The 20,144-nt window shown below is 45.5% G+C and overlaps 1 protein-coding gene across 2 annotated transcripts in view; it reads right to left on the bottom strand.

Annotated features, from left to right (window-relative positions):
• Positions 1-15,910, bottom strand: part of LOC111838736 (cadherin-10-like) — a 40,607-nt gene extending 24,697 nt beyond the window's left edge. The window contains exons 1-3 of one of the 2 annotated variants that reach the window (XM_023802000.2): positions 15,723-15,910; positions 5,731-5,851; positions 5,282-5,638 (exon numbers count right to left, since the gene is read on the bottom strand). In XM_023802000.2, the coding sequence (XP_023657768.1) occupies positions 5,282-5,503 (222 nt within the window). In that variant the 5' untranslated portion in view covers positions 5,504-5,638; positions 5,731-5,851; positions 15,723-15,910. The remainder of the gene's footprint in view (positions 1-5,281; positions 5,639-5,730; positions 5,852-15,722) is intronic. The other variant, XM_023801999.2, reaches the window with a different exon arrangement.
• Between the last annotated feature and the right edge of the window lie 4,234 nt (positions 15,911-20,144).

The following is a 20,144-nucleotide window of genomic DNA, read 5'->3' on the forward strand; positions in this document are numbered from 1 at the left end:
GGCTGTGATTATGACAACCCTTCCTGCCTTTTTCATTCTGGAGCATAACTACAGTTTGATTTCTGTGAACGGACATATATGTGGTTCCTTTGCATCACCCTACATACCTGTGATGCTGGAGAACCAACCAATGAACAAGCATCGTAGGACTGAATGCAGAGATAGTCTGGAAACTTTAGAATGAGGTGAATACTGTTTACATTTGCTGCACCTCCTAGCAGAGATAGTACTTCTATGAGCTAATTTCCCAGTGTTATCTAGTGTGTCTGTTTTTGTCTAATGTTATATTATGTTGTCATGTCGTGTCTTATTGTGTCGTGTCATGTCACGTCGTCATGCTATGCTACGTTATGTTACGTCATGTTACATTACGTTATGTTAGGTTATGTTATGTAGTAGTCTTCATTCTGGGTCCCCGCCACTTAAATTATACATAATTGTACAGGTTTTTTCCCCCTTATGTCAATTATTCCATAACTGTCATGTCTTTCCTGTCATGAATGTTGCACTGTGGATTCAGGAGGAACGTTTTTATGATTTTTTTGTATTTGTATATGGCTGGGATGACAGTAAAGCTCGACTTGGCTTGACTTGTGAGCAGCAATGCTTCATCCCAGTAGGGAAGGAGCTTTAACGGTTCCCTCCCGTTAACCTAATTGGTAAGCGGTTCACGGGTACCTGGCTTCATCCTTGCCGTCGAGAGCACATGCACGTTCATGTTCACCCACCGACATGCTGCCCAGCGCCCAGCCGACGGTACTGTACACGTCGCGCTTCCTTCCTTATTCAAAAACAGATGGCTGAAAGTCTCTCAGTTCCACGCTGCTTGGACACATTTATTAAGAGGCTTGTTTACTTCTAATGGTTTGGGTCAACAGCAGCATTTCCATAATGTCACCATCTAAGTGGGCAATTTTACTTGTTTACGATGAAGACTCAAGTCGTGCTGTCACAATTCTTCAAACCTCCCCCATGGTATATACTACACCTTACTGAATCACAAACTGCAATGCAGGCTATACCTCCGCCATCCTACCCTGAGGAGCCCAGCTTGGAACCTAAGGTACTCCGTGCTGATAAATGTCTTTTGGAGAGGTAAACTACCGCCTGGAGCCTGGACCACCCTCTGGGTAGCAGCGGCATGCCGATTGGACAGCCAGTCCCTCGCTCTCCATCCCTGCAGTTAGTTGATTCCGAGAAAGAAAACTGGCCTCGCACAAAATAACCCCATCTGTCCGAATTTGAAACTAATACAAACACAATGATGCCATTTTCAGTCTTTTTGCACTAGGCAGAAATAAAATAAAAGATGAAGGAAAATCAGCTGGGGGATAAAAACTCAGTGAATCCCTGATGAAAAGCAATTATTTGGGTTTTTTTTGTTTCTTTTTTTGCACAAAAATCAGGGCTGAGTGGAGTAGCTATTTTGAAGGTTTCTCTCAAAAACGCTACTGCATTTTTTTTTTTTTTACTCTGCCTTGACTTCCGTATTGTTCTCTTCCTGTGCCACCTCCAGGGCTAGGATTGAAAAGAAAAGCAGATCACGCTTTGCAGAAGTCTGCAGTCACCGATACTGGCTAAGAAAGCATTTACTCGGGTGATTCGTTATCATCCTCTGTGGCCGGGAGGGACCGTTGACACACCCTGGTTCCCCGCTGTCTGTCACACTGTAAGCGAGACGGCAGAGATGCCCGCACTCCCTGCCGGTCATGGAGCTGAAACTGACGGGGCGTGCATTTTCACCTTGGCCTGATTTGCAGCTAGTGTCAAAACGATCATCTGCCATCTGCCCAGTAGGAGGCAGACATCGGTGCTGACGGACTATAATGGACTAGACAGGTGAGTTATCAGTCTCTTCTCCCCTCCTTTTGGTAATCACCTCCGGCCACGGTTAAGCGCGAATCTCAGTAGATGGCACTGCAGTGAGATATCGCCCGCCTGGAGGAAGATGGGTATAAACAAACGGATATTAAAATGTTCATCTCATAAGAGCCATCTTTGGACCATTTCAGATATTAAGATTCTGTTAATTAAGTTATCTGACAGACCCTTTTTATCCAGAGCAAAGCTGTCCCACACCTTCTGTCAAATTATTGAACAAGATGTTTTATTTAAGTAATCCCATACAGAGCCAGGATTATACAAGTGGTCTGTAAGTTGGTCGGCCTGCTTGAGTTTCTCTGCCCGCCCTACATCACAGCTAATTTTTCGTGCCACAATTTGACACAATGCGGCAACATCGTGCGGCCTGGGGAACCACAGTCGAACGTCAGCCCTTCATTTATCAATGAACACTCTAGCTCCCCCTACAGTTTTATGTCCCCTGCACTAAAATGACCTCCCCGACTCTCTGCCTGCTTCCTTCCATTACTCTAGTCTTGACCAAATGTAGAGATCCTGTAATTACTTTGCATCGTTCTTCTGATGCTATTGGTAAAAGTTGTGGACCAGCCTTGTCTTCTCAGTAAGGGCAGAACCTGTTTCTACCTTCACTTGACTCTGAACCTTGAACTCTATCCCACTTACTGCTACTTGCAATGGCCCACTTCATTCCTCCCTTACATCAGAAAAAGATAAAGCTTACGTCTGTCATCAATAGACAGTTACTCCTGAACTTTATGCTAAACTTTGCATCTGAATTTGTCTGATTTTGTTACATCTTCAAGATGCGTACTCACTCTTGATTAGATTAGTACATATTAGCAGGGGTGAAAAATGTCTGTCACACTAAGCTATGCTTTTTTGATTATGTCAAAGATTTAAGATATGTATTTCCACATCCGTATCTTTTGCAGAAATATCAAGATTTCAGTGTTTATTATATCTTTAATTATGAGAAATAATTGCTAAGATGATTGAGAATATAAGTAAATTAGTTTCAAATTTTAAATTGTCAAAGCAGTTATAACTTGATACAAAATAAGCTTTAAATTCATTGGTCATATTTCAGACAGACCCCTGTCTGCTGCTCTACTCCTAAGAACAGGCTTCGGTGAATGACCTTAAACTGAATAAGTGGTCAGAAGATTGGAATGAACCTCTTCTAGTTCTTTGCTATTTTACATCATGAAGAAAATGTTCAATAGTCAGACCTCCAATTCTGCCATTTCATCCCTCCACAGAGAAAGCTAAGAACCTATCCCGCTGTCTCCAAAGTCTCTTCCCAAGCTTTTGAATTTTCCTGGAGATGACCCTTGACTGGCTGTCTTGATACACAGCAAAGAGGAATCTCAAGATGTGATGATGTCCAGCACCGATACTCTCCTTCCTTGCGCAACACAAAGACCCCCTATGCTATCTCGGCAGGTTCATTTGGGCTGAGATTGAACACGGGCCCACAGAGGAGACACGCACTCAGCATGTTTCATTTTTCACAGTGGGTGGATTAAACTGAATGGCTGTCAATGGCCGTGGTGGTTAACGGTCAACAGCTCATGGAGTCATAACTTAATTTCAGTTTATAATCCAGCAACAAAACACAAACAGACAAATACGACCTGGCACCCAGTCCAATGCATGCCCTACCTCAAGCTCTATGATTCCAAGACAGGCTGTTGTTCTCTAAAATCTAAACTTAATATTAGTTAAACATATTTCTTTTTACTGCAATTCTCTGCAGCCAGGCGCATTTTCCCATGCATAACTCACTTGTTTACTCGCGAATTGGAAGCTTATGATGAAAGTCAACTTCCTCGCTGAAAACTGGCTGTCAGCTGTCACTGTCATTTCAATACCCCCCCCCACCCCCACCCCAGGAGGAGATCTGTCCCTTTGCTGTGTTCCTGCCTGGGTCTTTGCACTTTTAAAGACACAATCTAGTCATAAATTCTACCTCTGTCCATGCATATATAGCACGAAGACCTCTATTGTCCTTTCACTTAAGAGGGTCTCATACTGTATGTCCTGGGACAGACTCACAACAGACTCACAACTGCATTCCATCCATCGATCTTCTATACCTGCTGGTCCTGTGCAGGGTCTAGAGCTCATCCTGAAAACTATGGGCGCACGGCAGGTAATAACCCAGGATGGGACACACACACACCATTCTCACCAACGGACACTTTGGTAACTCCAATTCACCTTCGCAGGTCTTTGGACTGTGTGAGGAAACTGGAGCACCCAGAGGAAACCCCATGATGACACAGGGAGAAAATGTAAACATGAAGCCATGGCACAGACTTGAACCCGGGTCCCAGAGGTGTGATGCAACAGTGCTAACCACCTCACCACTGTGCTCCTGCCTTCCAGTCATGTAGTTAATTTACAGACTTTTTGAAAAAGATGCGAAACATGATGCTTCACTAGATATTTTTTTATAACTGCATCTGACATTTCAGTTTGCCAGTGATCTGTACTATATGGACAGATTCTTGTGAAACTCTTTTCTGTGACAATCCTATACTTCCTCCAACAAACAGGCTAAAGCAAGACCCAAGGTAAACGTCACTGTGCTTTGCCTTTGGTTTTGATCAACCCGTTCACATGTCTGACTCATAAGCACCTACACTACAATTCCTCGCCTATTTTCTAGCTACATTCACTTTGACATCAATAGGCCACAACACAGAAGATTCACTGTGGTAATGCTTATAAGAGCTGTGGGATTCCCAGAAACAGCCGCAGGGACATCTAGTGGGAAACGTTCAATATCCTTTACTCTTATCTACACATAAGATCTAACAGATGAAGGTTTTGGAAAAAAGAATTGCTATGCTTCCATCTGTAACGCTGGGATTTAACTATCAATAATGGGCCAGGGGTGCCAGCTCAGGGCACCATTTGAAGGAGAGTTGCAGACATCCCTAAGAAATGTTTATCCCTTCATTTGTCCCCTTGCTTATTAATCAGAATATGTTATTGTCATAGCATGATTGCAAAAACGGTGCCACTTTACAATAAGACTACCCATATAAGGAGTTTATGAATGGCTTATAATCTGGTTATTAATTAGGTTATAACAATTCATCAATTATTAATAGATCATTTTAAACAAGTTATAACACTGTTTTCTTTTTATTAATGAGTTGCTACCATTTACAAGCGGCAAAAGGGAGCCTTATTGTAAAGTGGTACCACAAAAACTGTTTGGCTCACACCTAACAGCAGCATCAATAAGTTTACAACAACAAAGTCACAGCGTAAAACAGTTACAGGAACAATGAAAAACACAAGACCTTATAGGAATTTACAGAAATACAAAATTTAAGAAGTAAATGAAATGTGAGTATACCGTTAGACGTGAACGCAGGAAAATAATTATAACCCTTGATGGTCTTACCTTGCCGACATATTGGAAGTCTGAGCCTGCATACTCCTCCAAGAGAAAGAAATGATTCCACATCCAGCCTCTCTTGGTGCGTTGCAACACCTTCCCCTCTTTCTCCGCTGGTGAGGCCAACTTGTTGAACACATTTCTGTTACTCCCACTCGATAGAGGCACCGTGGAGATCAGGTGGGGGAAGGAGAGTAGCAGGATCACCAGAAAGTGATTAATCACCATGGTATTCGGTCGGCTCTTCGAGAGTTTCTTAGTAAGTGAGCTACTGCGGACGTTGTCTCTGTGTGGAATTTGTGCTGAAGTTCCGCGTTGCGAGATCTTGCATTTTATTCCTCCGTCTGACCGTCGCTTTGACCCCTGTGAAGATCAAGCCACAGCTTTGGAAAGAGACACTTCTTCAGGCTCAAACACTTAGCACGTCCAGGGGCACTTGTGTGCTTAACACTCACGTGGTCATCAAGTATCTCGTATCTTGTTTGCTTTTCTGCCTATTTGTGGTATTGGTGTGCTGCTAGTGTCTGCAGATTTCTGCTGTTTTATAGGTAGCTCTTGCATTTCTATGACCACCAACTGAAAATAGATGTGTAAAGAATAATGAGGCATGGGATATTAGTTATGCATATACATCAAAGTCCCTGAGGATGAATGCAACTTAGGCAGACAGCGGGTGGTAAAAATCATTCAACGACAAAATCGCTAAATTGGAAGAAAAAAACAAACTGCTGTTCAAGATGACCACCCCATCATATAAACTTATATATACATTTACATATTTATCACATGCTTTTGTCCAAAGCAACATCCAAGTGAGGCAAATAGCACGTTACTCACATATGGCTGTCAAGGAGTAGGCTAGGCTGAGCTTCCAATGGATGCCTTACCCTCACCCTCACAAAACAATCCAGACACCTACTTCCCAGGCCATCTTTGATGGTTCACCTCATCTCTGCTATTTGTTGTCCCATCTTTGCATTGGACATCATTTGGTTAATGTGTGGTGATTGGCATGGCTGATTCAGTTATACATGTTAAACATTTAGATCACAGAGCACATCTATAGGTGGAACCTATAGATTTGCCTGCAATTCACCTCATTGGCTGTTCCACTTGTGAGAGCTAGATTAGCACCAATCAGGCCCTGGAGCTTCATGGGAAGTGAGAGCACAGTGAATGGTGTGTCTGTGCAGGTACCAGACCAAACGATCCACACCTCACCAATGGCGTGCCCATCAGTTCAAAATGTACCAGAAAGTAAAAGTAAAGAATATATATATACAATTAAAAAAAAATGAAAAGTAGCAGACCATGACAACAATGGGGATGGCGGTAGGTCCACCCCCAGTCAGACAAAACTGACAAGAGTCTTCTCAGTGCCCAGCTGAAGCCCCCTGTATCCTGGAAGACCCCTCTTAATAGGTCATTCAGCAGTGTATGCATAATTTATGGGCCCTCCAAAGTGAATCCCAATAAATTTTCTACTCCTTTTTCCGAAGGGCCATGTCTTCTGAAAGGTTTGTCTAAAGGCCAAAGTGCCAGTGCTGTTCTGACAGCCATTCATTACGCATCTCTGGGGAGACCAGGCAGACGAGCATGAGATTTGCAAAGGGGGGGACTAAGGGGGTTATAGGGGAATTACACTGTCAGCGTGGGTCCTTTTCCTTTGAATGGACAATGGGAACAACTTGTGTCTTCGGACAAATTAGTATTACAGTTCGGCTGATGAATCTGGAGAGGTGAGGTGCAAATTAGCATCGCGCTATAAATGCTAATCAACCAATTTGCTTAACGAGATACAAAAAAGAAAAAACATGAATTATTCACTCAGCGAATTTGGGGGAGATTAAAATAAAAAAAGAATTCAAATTGCATTGGTGAGAACTGCGGGAAGAGGACCGAAAGCCCCCACATCCACCTGATGTGGATTCCATCCTGAGGGTACCACGACAGCGGGAATGTGGAATTCAAAGGTCCAATTCAGTTCTCCCCCAAATACATGGTTTCCTTTGCCTCAACGCAGAGCCTGTAACAATGTCCTCTTTTGCAAATCACAAATCACATAATGCAAACCAAAAACTACACAGTACACACACTCAGAACCTCGAAAAACAGAATATTATGTAATATAATAATATATCTACCATTACAAGAATTACGTTCATGACATTTAGACACTGAGGTGAATCGGTGGAAAATATTGAAGTCCCAGAGTTAACCTGGGGTGTCATTTTGATCCCTGTGCTTCTAGCTGGGTAGTGGTCACCCATGACAGCTCATTTACCCGCCTGTTTCATCACATGCCAGCCTGACGCTCAAACCTGGTGGTGAAGTGAATACAACTGGTCCCTCTGGTCACCTCGGGGCCCACAGCTAAGGTATTCTAACTAGGTGTGACAGGAGAGTCACGTGACTCTCAGAGTTTCTGACCCACGGCGTTCATTCCTTCACTTGTTTCAGCTGTTTTCATAATTAAAGGGCTCTAACGAGCCATGGTGTCACTAGTGTTTCCATTGCAGAGGCTTTAACAGCAGACACAGCCTCCCTCGCTGAACACGGCATCCGCAGGCTGACAGATAAATGCGTTTCCCGCCGCTTTATTCTCTTTCACCCCGAGACAAACGGCAGTTGCCCTTCCGCAGCCGTATAGCTACCGAAAATGTGCCATAGAAGCAGAATCGTGCACTGGGGGTTTAAGATAAAGCTCTGAGGTTAAAAAAAAAAAAAACACTTGCAGTTTTTGGAGTCGGCAGCTAAGCGTCTTAGTGTAGTGAATACCGCGGGGTAGCCGACAGTCACCCTGCAGATGGGAGCATCAATTAACATCAAAGAGCAGGGGATAACGCTCGGGTTACCACGGGAACAGGCCGCACACGGTAAGACTGTGATGCTGCTCGTGCGTAACAAGCGTAAAAATAAAAACAGTCAAGTAATTGAAACTTTAAGTAGCTGAGTTCTGTCGAATTGGACTGAATATCCAACACAACAGCAGTTCCTTCATCGAATGGTAGGAGTGACAGGGCTTTGAGCTCTGAAGAAGCAGGATCCAGACGCTATTTATTGATGGATGGTCTTTTTTTTTCTCTCTTTGTTTGATGTTTATACTGTTTTGGGGCAGCAGGAGTGTAAAGGGTTCAAGGTATTCAACGCTGCTCCAGGAGAAATAATCAGCTACATCAGGCATTGTGCTCTATTTTTAAAACAGACATGAAGTAAAATAACTTTTGGGCAACTAGCTAATAATATAAATCAGTACAGACACTCCTCTATTTACGAATGAGATACGTTTCCGAACGGCTGTTTGTAATTTGAAATGTTTGTAAGTCGTTATTCAACATCATTCTAAGGGTATACACAAGTACATAGAACTAGTATGCTGGGAGTACGCACGCTACGCTGCTGCGCGGCGGGAGTAGCGGGCAGAAGTCGTACTAGCCGGAATTGGCGTGCAGAGAGAAAAAATTTATGCGGCGGACAGGAGACGGGAGCCCAATGAACATAATTTGGACTTACAGTGCTCTTCGTTCGTATGTCTGAAACTTCGTAAGTTGAAAGTTCGTAGAGGAGCGTCTGTATTTCCCAATCTGAACTTTGGGGACTCACGGCCGATCCGTGTTTTTGCTCCCTCCGAGCTCCCAGGAACAAAAACACGGACGGCCTGCGGGTCCCCGAGGACGGCATTGGGAAACACTGATATACTGTAGATAACTTTAATGGAGTTTAATACATACATCCTGCCACTGATTATCCTAGTCAGGGTGTCAGTAAACCTGGAGCTTATCCCAGGCATCATCCTGGATGGGATGCCAGTCCGTTACAGGCTACATTTGCACACAGCCTCCCTCTATGGGTAATCTGCACATACCTATTACCCTAACCGCATGCTCTTGGACTGTGTCAGGAAGACTTTGTGATTCGGGGAGAGAATGCAAGCTCCGTACCGACCCCGAGGTGTGAGGCGACAGTGCTGTCCATTCTGCTACTTTAGTAGCTATTACATTATGAAATACATTTTTTTGTGTCATTAAAATGTTAAAATTTGATTTTTATATTGACGCACATTAGTGCCATTATATTTACACAAATTAGCACATATTAGTACATGATAAATTTACAGTTATTTAAAATACATGAATTATGACATCTTTAACCCTGCACAACAGGTTTAAAAAAAAAAAAAAGTGCGATGACTGAAAACGGTTCTATTGATGATGTTTTTAGCAATTTATAACACACTGAATATTCCAACTTTGTACAGCACAGAAGGGGAGCCAGAGATGTTTCCAAAGATCTCTGCACCAGGAGTTAGAGCACCACTGACGTCCCAAGAGTGACCTTGGAAGAGTACCTATAAATCTAACCACCAAATTGCACCAACCCCTATATTCAGGTAAATTTTTGAGACCCCACACACATCTTGCTCCAAATCTGTGTTCAATTCCTACACATAAACACAGAATTTCAGGCAGATCCTTAACAATCCCCTGCAAAAACACACTCCATATGATACAATCGTTTTGTGCGCAATTCCCTAGACTGTCCAAAAAGACAGTTCTCTCAATGCTACCCGGACCAATTATCAGAACCATTATCACCGGCTGTTGTATAATGTGCCTTAATTGAGGCAGTACTCATAAATAGCTCTGCCTGCTTTGTCGACACCACAAACAAACTCCTTAAGGTCACAGAAGGGCCATTGCGAAATAATTGGACCGTCCACCTTGCCGTAACTCCATGCAAAGAGTTAGGTGCTAAGCAACTGTGGCCACATTCCCAAGAGAGGTTTCTAGAAGCACCCTGGCTGACAAACAAGCATCCAGCTGTGCCCATGGTTAAACGGCTCCTCAACATGTACAGAAATGACAAGTACGAAATCATTGCCACCTCATGCTCATGGAAACCTGACTGCAAATATCATCGAGAATCATGCCATACCCAAGCCATCTCCATACATACCCTGAACAACCCTGAGAACCAAAGCAGATGCTTTTATCCAAAGCAACACACAACTGAGAAAGTAAAACAGTCCCTGTAATAATTGGGGGTTAAGGTCCTTGCTGAAGTGCCCAATGGTAACATCACTCTGGTGGCCCTGGGATTTGAACCGGCATGGCGTCCTAATCCACTGAGCACCACTCCGCCCCCCCAACTCCTGTCTCATATCCATTGTATCACTGGCCTCTGTTCTTTATTATTATTATTATTATTATTATTATTATTATTATTATTATTATTATTATTATTATTATTATATTAATGTAATGAAGCAGGCCTGTACAGTCCCAGTCATGCAGGGCCTGGCAAAAACCCTGCAGATTGATTAACCCTAAATAAATAAAGAAAGGAAGAGTATGAGAGACACAAAGGATGCTGATCATCTTGCAGATTTCGTCATGGCGTAGGGTAGAGGGACAAGATAACCACAAATCCAAGCCAGCTTCTTTAATCCGGGACTCACGGCCAGAGCGGCAACACAGTGTTTAAGGAACAGTAACCAGATAGTTCAAGGGTTCAGCTAAACTGAAATGTCAGGTGACTTTGTGAGCACAGTGATTAATATACAGCAGGTATAAGCCAAGAGAAGTTCTGAAAAGGGCAAATTGGGTGGGTTTTGTATCCCAAGTTTACTGGTTTAACCCCCGGAGAAGCGTTGTTGTCATGCCCTAAGACCAAAAATGGATCGCTCTGGTATATTACATATTCTGTGAGTCTTCAAACTGCTTATCCAGTAGAGGGTCATGGGAGGGGTCTGCTGCCTATCTCAGGTGCTAAAGGGCCAAAGGCGGTGAGACACCCTGGGTGGGATTCCACATCGTTACACAGGCCAATAAAATATATGCCTAAATAACAGAAAAAGGATCAAATCAATAAACTGCTTTTAAATAAATCAGCAGCTAGGCTGACAAAAGTGTTTATTCTGTTTTATTTCCGAAATGGGTTCATGAAATAAAATTTAAGATGCAGCCGGGTTACAGGGCTTCTGTAGAAGAGAAATATCATCGTTTAGGACCAATAGGTGATTCCCGCCCCGTGTCAGAATAGAAATGGGTCAGAGTCACCGGGCTAACAAATTATTCTAAGGGCAGTTCCACCAGTGGGATGTAGGGGTTTATTTATTTAATCTGCGCGTTTACAGGACAGCCTCCTGTATTTTCTTAGACTGACACACAGGGAAGTCCAGACCTGCCCCGCGAGGTCACTGTGAGTGTCACTGGCAAAGCAAAACCTATGTGAAAATTGAGTTCTGATTGCCCCCCCACTGACCCCTGCCCCCTGCAGGATCCATCGATACACCGGTCAGTAGTTGAGAGGGAAACCTAGCATCTTCACATTCGCCACGGACGCGGCCCTAATTTTCTCCCCGTAGGATGCCGGAACCTTCCACTCCAGTGAAAATTTTGTGTCACATCAGTGTCAGAAGGACGGCTACGTGGGGCAGGGGTCATGTTTAAAAAGCCACTTGCAGCAGAAGCGCAGAAATGGTGCCGGGTGCCCTCTTTGATCGCCTCACACTGGGATATCAAGATCCGTCTGTAGCGATTACCCCTATCTGAATATTATGATCCGATTCCGCACTTAGAATTCACAGCCCAAATTACGATAATGCTCAGCAGGTTATGAAACTGTGTCTGTGATCGAAAGGTCAGCGGTTCAAATCCCAGGTTTTTTTTTTAATGTAAATAATGTGCTGCTTATTAACTGGTGATGTGAGTTCCCTGATGCGTGTTAGTCCACGGGGACTTTCTTTAATTCCTACAAACACTCAGAAGAAAGAAAGAAAAAAACAGAAAAAGAAACAGTCCAGATTCACCGTTGTCTATTTCCCAAATTACTGATTTCTTTAAGCTATATTTGCGCACTCTTGTTCGTTTTGGGGGTATCAGAGCTTGCAAAACCTGGCCACGCCCATGGGGGGGGGGGGGGGGACCAGCCTGTCTCCCCGTTAGAGATCCACCCATGCCTTACAGGAGGTTACAAACGTGGGTCCAGTTCGCCAGTACCTCACTATTAGCACATACAGTAGCAGTCCTGCCCTATCCTGTCAGCTACACCATGGGAGAGGCCCGGAGCGCCGCCCTGGTGTTCAAACGCCATGCTGCGCGATTCCCATCTGCCTGCCTGCAGCCTACAGCCTACTTCCCTGAGATTTTTAAATCAGGGCCACTGGGCTTCACAGGAGAAGATAAAAGGCTTATTAAGGATACTGAACACCGGATATCTTCACCTGCTCACATTTCCAACTAATCAAGTATGTTCTCTCTACAGGTATGTCACCTGACCATGAACTGCAGAGTGCATCTGACAGGAAGGCAGTGGTGGCGATGGTGGTGTGTGTCTCAGATATTTAAAACAAAAAAAGATGTATTTCATGCATTTATTAATGAAGTTTTGTTGGTTTGCATTAAATTATTATTAGGTATTTTTTTCCATGATTTTTCATTACCACATTATAAATGCTGCTCCAAAACTCACCTCCCCCACTCCAGGACATGGGTCTGACACACTATAAACGTGTGTTTTTTTTTTAAATAACTTGCTGTAACATGGATTGCCGGTAACATTTGTCAAACTTGATATAAATGCCAAGAGCCATGACATTCCTGAGATGATTAATCTGCTGCCAGTCGATATACATATACTGTTAGGAACCGCTCACACTGCATACGGAAACAAGACGAAATGCTTAGGGATCGTTACCATAAACCCCATTACCTGTAGTTACGGCATAATGAGGCAGCCAACACAGCTAGCCATTTGGAAAGAGAGACCTGCCATCAAAACACAGTGACAGCTGTCATCTTCCGGCATGGTAACAAAACATAATAAGCAAAATCTGAAACCTGCTAAACGCCGCTAATTTCAATTCAGTGCCTGAGGGAATTTGACACATTTCTTCTGCGCTGCAACGTCGACGTTCAGGGGCGTTTCGAATGAAAAATTAAACGTGATAATATAGGGTATGAGTTTTATATTTAGAAGATACTCTGATGGGTCGCGTGCTGGGAATCAACACCCGCACGGGCCATTTAGCACCTCGACGTGACAAGATCTGAGTCAGCCCTGCGTCCGTGCCAAGCAGGTCGATGAAACGGTGTCAGAGGTAAGCGAGAGGGTGCTCTGGAAAAAGAACCCCCCTCTGGGACGTCCAGCATGAATAGGCATTAATTCTCCACACCCCGAAAGTGAAGACCCGCGGAGCTGCTAATTACTTGTTGTGCAGAACGGGATGGCGATTCTGAACGGGGGTGTACAACGTGTGCGTGCGTGCCTCGTTCGTCCGACGGGACCCTATAGGTGAAGCTGTAACCACGGTGACTCGTTAATTAAGCGGCTGATTAACTGAAAGAAAAGTTCAATCGCTAAATTCGAAGTTCTATGAAGAGGAGGTGTCCCCAGCTGTGTTCTCAGCTGCAGAGCGAGCGCACGCGGAGCCACGATCTGCCACTAGGAGGAGCCCAAGACCTTCCGAACGGCACAAGTCGCTTTCCACTCAGCACGCCGCCGCGCACGCCACGTCCCGCGGCGTCGGCAGTGTTGATGTGGTGCCTGGGTAATGCAGGGACGTCGACACGGATCACAAGCCTGTTGTCATCGCCCCCACCTTTAGACGCAGAGGTGTGTCCCCAGCGAAGCTGTGCATGGGCAAGGCACAGGTTCGGGAGTCACTGAATAAAACATATCAACGTAATCATTCACAGACCGGCTTAGAGTCACGATCACACATAGGCTGACTTCTGGGCACCGTGCAATTATTCCCGGTGTTCCTGCAAACATAAGGAATTAAAACAGTTTTTTGGAATTTCAAGGTCATAACAGGAATAATGCAGGTCATGCCTACTGTACATGCACATACCATTGGTAACACCGAAGTCAAGTCCTCAGTATTTTTTCTGCAACTCCATTAACTACAATCCATTTCGGGGCACACCTAGGAGGGGTTAACACGTTTGCCCTCGGTGTTTTAAAAATCCTGGCTATGACCCTGATTTGGAATATACATGTTTTACTTTTTACTTAAATGTCAGTGAGGAGACTTTACATCCAGGTACAAGCTGTGAATTTGCCTGGTACAGTAGAACCTCTCTCTCTCTCTCTCTCTCTTTTTCTGTGTGTGTGTGTGTGATAAAAACCTGTTTCTTGACATTGTGAGGGCCATTTTTCAGGATCCTACAAAGATCTGTGAAATGCAATCGAAAAAGTAAAAATGCCAGAAGTCTAGTATTTTGTTTGGTTACTTATGTTTAAGGTTACAGCTGGGTCGCGGTTAAGGTTGTCATGTTGGGATAAAAAGTTTTCCTCATAGAAATGAGTGGCGAGTCCCCTCAAAGATATAATTACACCCCTGTGTGTGTGTGTGTTTCCCCGACTTTGCCAAGCGATTCAGCTGGATTTATGGGTACTGAGCTTGCTGTAAAAGTGTCACTAAGGGTCAGAACGAGCACAGACCTTGGATTTTGATGGAGAGTCTGTTCGGGGAGCAGCATCAAAGCTCAGAACCAGAAAAGCAGGACATCCACCAGCATTTTCCCGAGACGAGTTTCCAGACTGCACCCCCCCAGCGCTGGCACATCCCAATCCAACCCCCCACCCCCAAGCGCCGGTATCCGTTTGGATGTTCCAAAAAAAAAGGCGCGAGAATCCACCCTAACACCACACGGTGCCCCCCCGGTGGTCCCTCACAGATACATGGCCACACTCCCAGGTCAGATTAAACTTTTGAAGTATGGCAACTGCCTGTGCAAACTCCCTGGCCCTGTGCCTAGTCATCACCATATCGTTAGCCAGCTGGTACGGTCCACAGATTTGCCGCAGAACCAGCTGCCAGAATGGGGCAAATGAGGATTAACTCACATTCTTTTCCCGGCCTATCAGAGGGGCCGGGGGTGGGGGGGATTTCTGGAGAGCGTGATGCGCCTGTTTGATCAACCCCTCTCCTGGGAGGCGGGGGGGGGGACGCCAAAGGGGGGCAGCTCACCCAGCCACATGCGCACACCACAAAACCCAAACTCTCAGACAAGTCTTGCACCTGTGGTATCTGCCCCCCCCCCCCCCCGACAATCTGTACATCCTCCGACAATAAAGTCCCAGCGCGCGCCACGAGCCAAAACACGAGCCGCTACTCCCGGCTGCCAGCCGCAGCTGGACCCCCTCCCGACTGCTCCCCCCACCCCCTGCTGCATTAAACACGGCCAAAAGTACAACTCCAAAACAAGAAAAAAAAAAATCCTGTAATCCATTTCCTTTTCAAACCAGCAGGGCGGGGGGTGTTCGCCAGTCCCTGTCTGCGGTACCCCTTGCAAGCAACTTGAGTCCACTGCGGGAACTAAGTTGCGTTCCCGTTCCCCCCACGGCATGGTGATAAGCACAAGGCTGCTGATGGACCCTCTGCCTCTGGGATATACGGAGACGAGGGAAGGGATGGCAGTGAAGAAGGCGGTCAGCTTACCGTGCCCCTGTAGTCTATGCTCCGTTTGGAAACATGGCAGCTACTGCGCTGGCCCCGTGTCCTCCTGCACGGCACGCTCCGCTATGCCTCCCGTCTGTGGTCACACTCCGGGACTGACTGTGCTGCTGTGTGAGACTGCAGCTGTTCCTCTCCCTCGCTCTCTCTCACTCCCTCCCCTTATTGGTGTTTCTCCCTCCCTCTCGCTCTCTTATTCCCTCCCTCTATTTCGCTTTCTCTCTCTCTTCCTCGCTCCTTCTCTTTCTCCTCTTCTCTCTCCCCTCCCTCTCTCTCCCCCCACCCTCTCTCCCCACTCCTTGCTCAGGATGACAGGGAGGCAGAAGCCAAGGGTATGCAGCTCCTGATTGGCCACCATTCACAAGTTCCCGATTGAAGGGGGAGGAAGGAGGAAGAAAGGAAAGAAAAGGAGAGAGAGAGTAAGAAGGGACCAGGGAGAAATAGAGAAGAGAAGAAAGGAGGGGAGCCCTCCCTCTCTCCCTGGCTCCAAAAGCTACCGTTGTCGGATTTGTGGGGCGATGGAGGTTTTGTGGATGTCAGGTCTCCCAGACGACAAGGAAAAGAGAGAGAGATGGATGAGCTGAGCAAAGGAAGGGAATTTCCATGAGAATGGAGGGATGAAGCCTTGAAAGAGAAAACAGCCACCGGGTCATGGTTAAAGGATGAGATAAACAGAAAAAGAGAGCAAAAGATTGACTGTTGTATGAGGCTGGAGAAACTGCACTGTGTAGGGCCAGGCAGGGTAGTGGGGGAGGGAGGGGGGGCGGCACATGTGTGTAGCGAGGCCCTCTGCGGACTGAACATGTTAATCCAGTCTTTTTAGGTACACCGAGGAGAGGTGGGAGAAGCAGAGTCAGATTACAGGAGCGGCGCAGTGGCCCGGTGTGGCAGCTAGGGGGCACCGTTGGGGCGCTAACGCCATGAATAATTTAACCACGCCGGCAGCTTTCGTCAGTTGAACTTTCCGCCACTGAGGGTCCGCCTCAGTATACCAGTGAAAATCAGTAATTAAGCCACAGAAGAGCAACAACACAACAAGACACGGAGACCCACGCTGCCACAGCTAGTAATTATTGCACGTTCGGGCGTCAATACATCCCCAATATGTTTGTGCAGCCTAGCTGCACATCCTCCATGACTTACACCGGGCCCGCAGCTGATTTTCACACGCTAATGACCTTGCTGGGACAGCCCAGGATACCATGTCCTAATACTGCGCCAACTACTATTAATTTCCGCGCTGTTTTTCCTCCCAGCTACTGTGTTCCCTGGAGGATACTGTAGGTACGCCTCGCCGTAGTTACAGATATGGCCCGGGTCATTCCCGGTTTGTGGGGCAGACAGGTTTCCAGATCAGGAGCAGATGAGGCATCCCTCATCCTTCTATGGTAGCGTCTGGCACGGATCAGCGGGGTGATAGTCACCATCCATACAGCCACTCCCTGGTGATCTGAGACCTCCGGGTAGAGCCGGTGAATGAGGGATTGTGAGTAGAATACGCACAAGAGAGCCCTGGCTGGTTAAACCCCCGCCAAGTAACAGTATGTGCGCTAAATGCCACACTAATTGCTAATTAATGCTAGCGCTCACCACCGACGCTCTCCCAGCCACCGGCGTCATGCCCGGGAGCACGGATCGTCTTCAGAACACCTTTGGGAGTGTGTTCCTTCCCACGTCATGACACTCACACACACGCAGAACTTTGTTTAAGCATTCGCTGACCCGCTTTGATTCGATCCCATCCGACTCCATTAGCCATAACCAGCAGGGAATATCTCTCACCAAATGCATTATGGATCCCAATGAATATTGTATGACAAGGGGCTTTTCACCCTGTTTCACACGGATCCTGTAAAAAAAGGCCATATTTGTTTTATTCGCCTACTTTGGTATTCATTTTAAGCAATGTTTTTGTGTGTGTCTGTTTGTATATATTTAAGTATGTGTGATTTGTGTATGTATATCTAGTCGTATAGTTTCTGTCAAGAGAAGCAGCTGGTCACAACACTGTGAATCATCGTACTTTATTACATGCTTTTATGAAACACTTTTATTCTTGCATTCTTTTAAGGAAGCCGTTTTGGGAAAAGAGCTCCGATTTGAAAAGAGCAAGCTTCCTCTGCCTGAAAATTCTCTCTGTCACTTCAAGTTTTCCTTAGAGGAAGTCCAAAATATTACCCATAATTCTTCACAGGAAGTGAAAGAGGTGGCAGGGCAAGAACTGTATTTTATGTTCCCTTATGTTCCCGGGACATTGCCACACGTATCACGTGAGTTTCCAGAGTGGAATAAAGTTTAAATTAAATAAAAACAAATTTAAGCAAATAGTATTAAAAAAATCACGCATAAATGACACTATGCTAATCAAATCGTTAGCGCTAATATTTACTTATTCATTCGCCTAATGAAATACGTCTTGGTTGACCTTCAGTTCCCAAAAGATAACAGTGACCTTCTTCAGGCTTCCGTTATAAATGTCAGTACTGTATATTTTGTCGTGCTGTTTCTGGTTACGCTGCCCCGTGGTGGAGCTCATCTGCATGGCGTGTTATTTTTTCCATGAGTCGATGGAAGGGCCTGTTTACATTTTGCGTTGGACACTAAGGATACCAGCATGGTTTTACCACGAACAAGGGCGTAGATTTGGATACGGATGGCAGGAGTACTGGGTGTGTTGAGGGAGATTCGAGGCTGATTTGGTCCCTACCAATGCTGAAACCAAACCAATGTGCCCTTGAGAGAGTAACATGTAAAAGTCTTTCTTCCACAGTATAAGAGGAACGATTTACTGAATTCGTTGCATCAGCATTCCACAAGTCCAAATCATATTCGCCCACAGTGTTGTTTCTGTTTATTTTGACTCTCACCCTAAAACATGCAGTAAAATTCTTCAGGAAAATCTGGCTTGCTAGATTTCCAGATTTAGATGAAATCTGATCGGATATTGATGATTAATTTATCCTCACATCTTGTCAAGCAGTAGGACTGACATTCTATTGCTGCCAGATCTGAGGCCTTTGTTTTAAGTCATGAGGATTTTTTTATCGGCAGGTGGGAGACTGGCTGAAAACCCCAGGACACCTTCCATGATTCCCGGACACATTCCAGAAGTGTCTGTATGATTCCCCGCTCACACGAGGAGCGGAGGTGTGTTCTGAGTGACGAGCCCGTTTCCTTTTTTCCAGTATAAAAACGTCACTAAACTCTCTAGGATGACAGCCCTGCTTTCAAACCAGCCGGAGGAAGATCACTTTTAAGTTCTTGAAGGAAACACTGCTCTCACTTGAGTCTGTCTCGAAGTTTCATCCACCAAACAGAATGTATTACATTTAATTTTTTTTTAACTGTTAGTGACATTCAAATACACCACATGTACAGGACAGTGGAGACCATCCTTGTTTCGGTTCTGATTAGATCAGAGGAATCTGATGGATCATCCATCCATTTTCTATAACAACTGCTATGTCTATGGTCATGTTAACCCAGCAAAAGTCCACAGTGGTTATTTCATGTTTTATGCTCATTATATTTCTGACCACTTGGATGACGTTACTGTTGTTGTACGTCATAGAGCCCAGAGATCTGACAGAGCTGTCCACATACCAAAACCCCCCAGATTTGTACCTCAGTCCCCTCACAGGGTCTAGTGTGATGCCAGCATGCTTGTGGAGAGCCAGTGTTTGCCGACGCCATGTCACATGACTGGCTGGGTGTCACGCTGAAGGAAACCCCCCCCCCCTGCCTCCGCTGCTTGTGCCCTACATCTGGGGGCTTTGAGCTCCCTCCTCAAAGGCTCCACATTTCCTGTGTAGCCTGCTAACGGGTTGTTTTATCCACAGTTTTAGCAGACTGGCAGGGGTGTGGAATCTGGGTGAAAAATCAGTTGATTTATAATAGAAATTCATGGGTTTGGGGGAGGGGGCGGGGCCTATCTCACCAGACAAACAGAAGTGAAATTCAAGGGTGCGGTGAGAGTACATTCATGGTGGCAGATACAGGAGGATAGTAGAGCCCGAGGCTGCACAATGCCATGGTGCAGGGGGAGATTAATGAATCGGAACATACTATTTTGTTCTGTCTGGGGGGGTGCCGCATTAGCATGAGTGAGCGAATTACACCTTGATGGAAACCATAATAAGCAAACATATGGGCATTATACAAGTGCGGTGGCTGTACCCATCTGTCATTATTCTGCACAGGTCCTGCGGTCCATTGTCTCCACCACTTAGTGGACCTGGACCGTGGTCCGCTACATCTTAAATTCAATTATCCTTAGTGAAATCAAACAGTCTGCCCGGCCCATTCCAGCCTCCATTTGTGGTTCCTCTCGTTGCATTCGGAATGAGCTTCTGTGACCATCATCGTTGCTGCATGTTTGCCCCTCTGTTAAGCTGGTGTTGGCCTGCT

This window comes from Paramormyrops kingsleyae, chromosome 4 (genome assembly GCF_048594095.1).
Source record: "Paramormyrops kingsleyae isolate MSU_618 chromosome 4, PKINGS_0.4, whole genome shotgun sequence".
Lineage (NCBI taxonomy): Eukaryota > Metazoa > Chordata > Actinopteri > Osteoglossiformes > Mormyridae > Paramormyrops > Paramormyrops kingsleyae.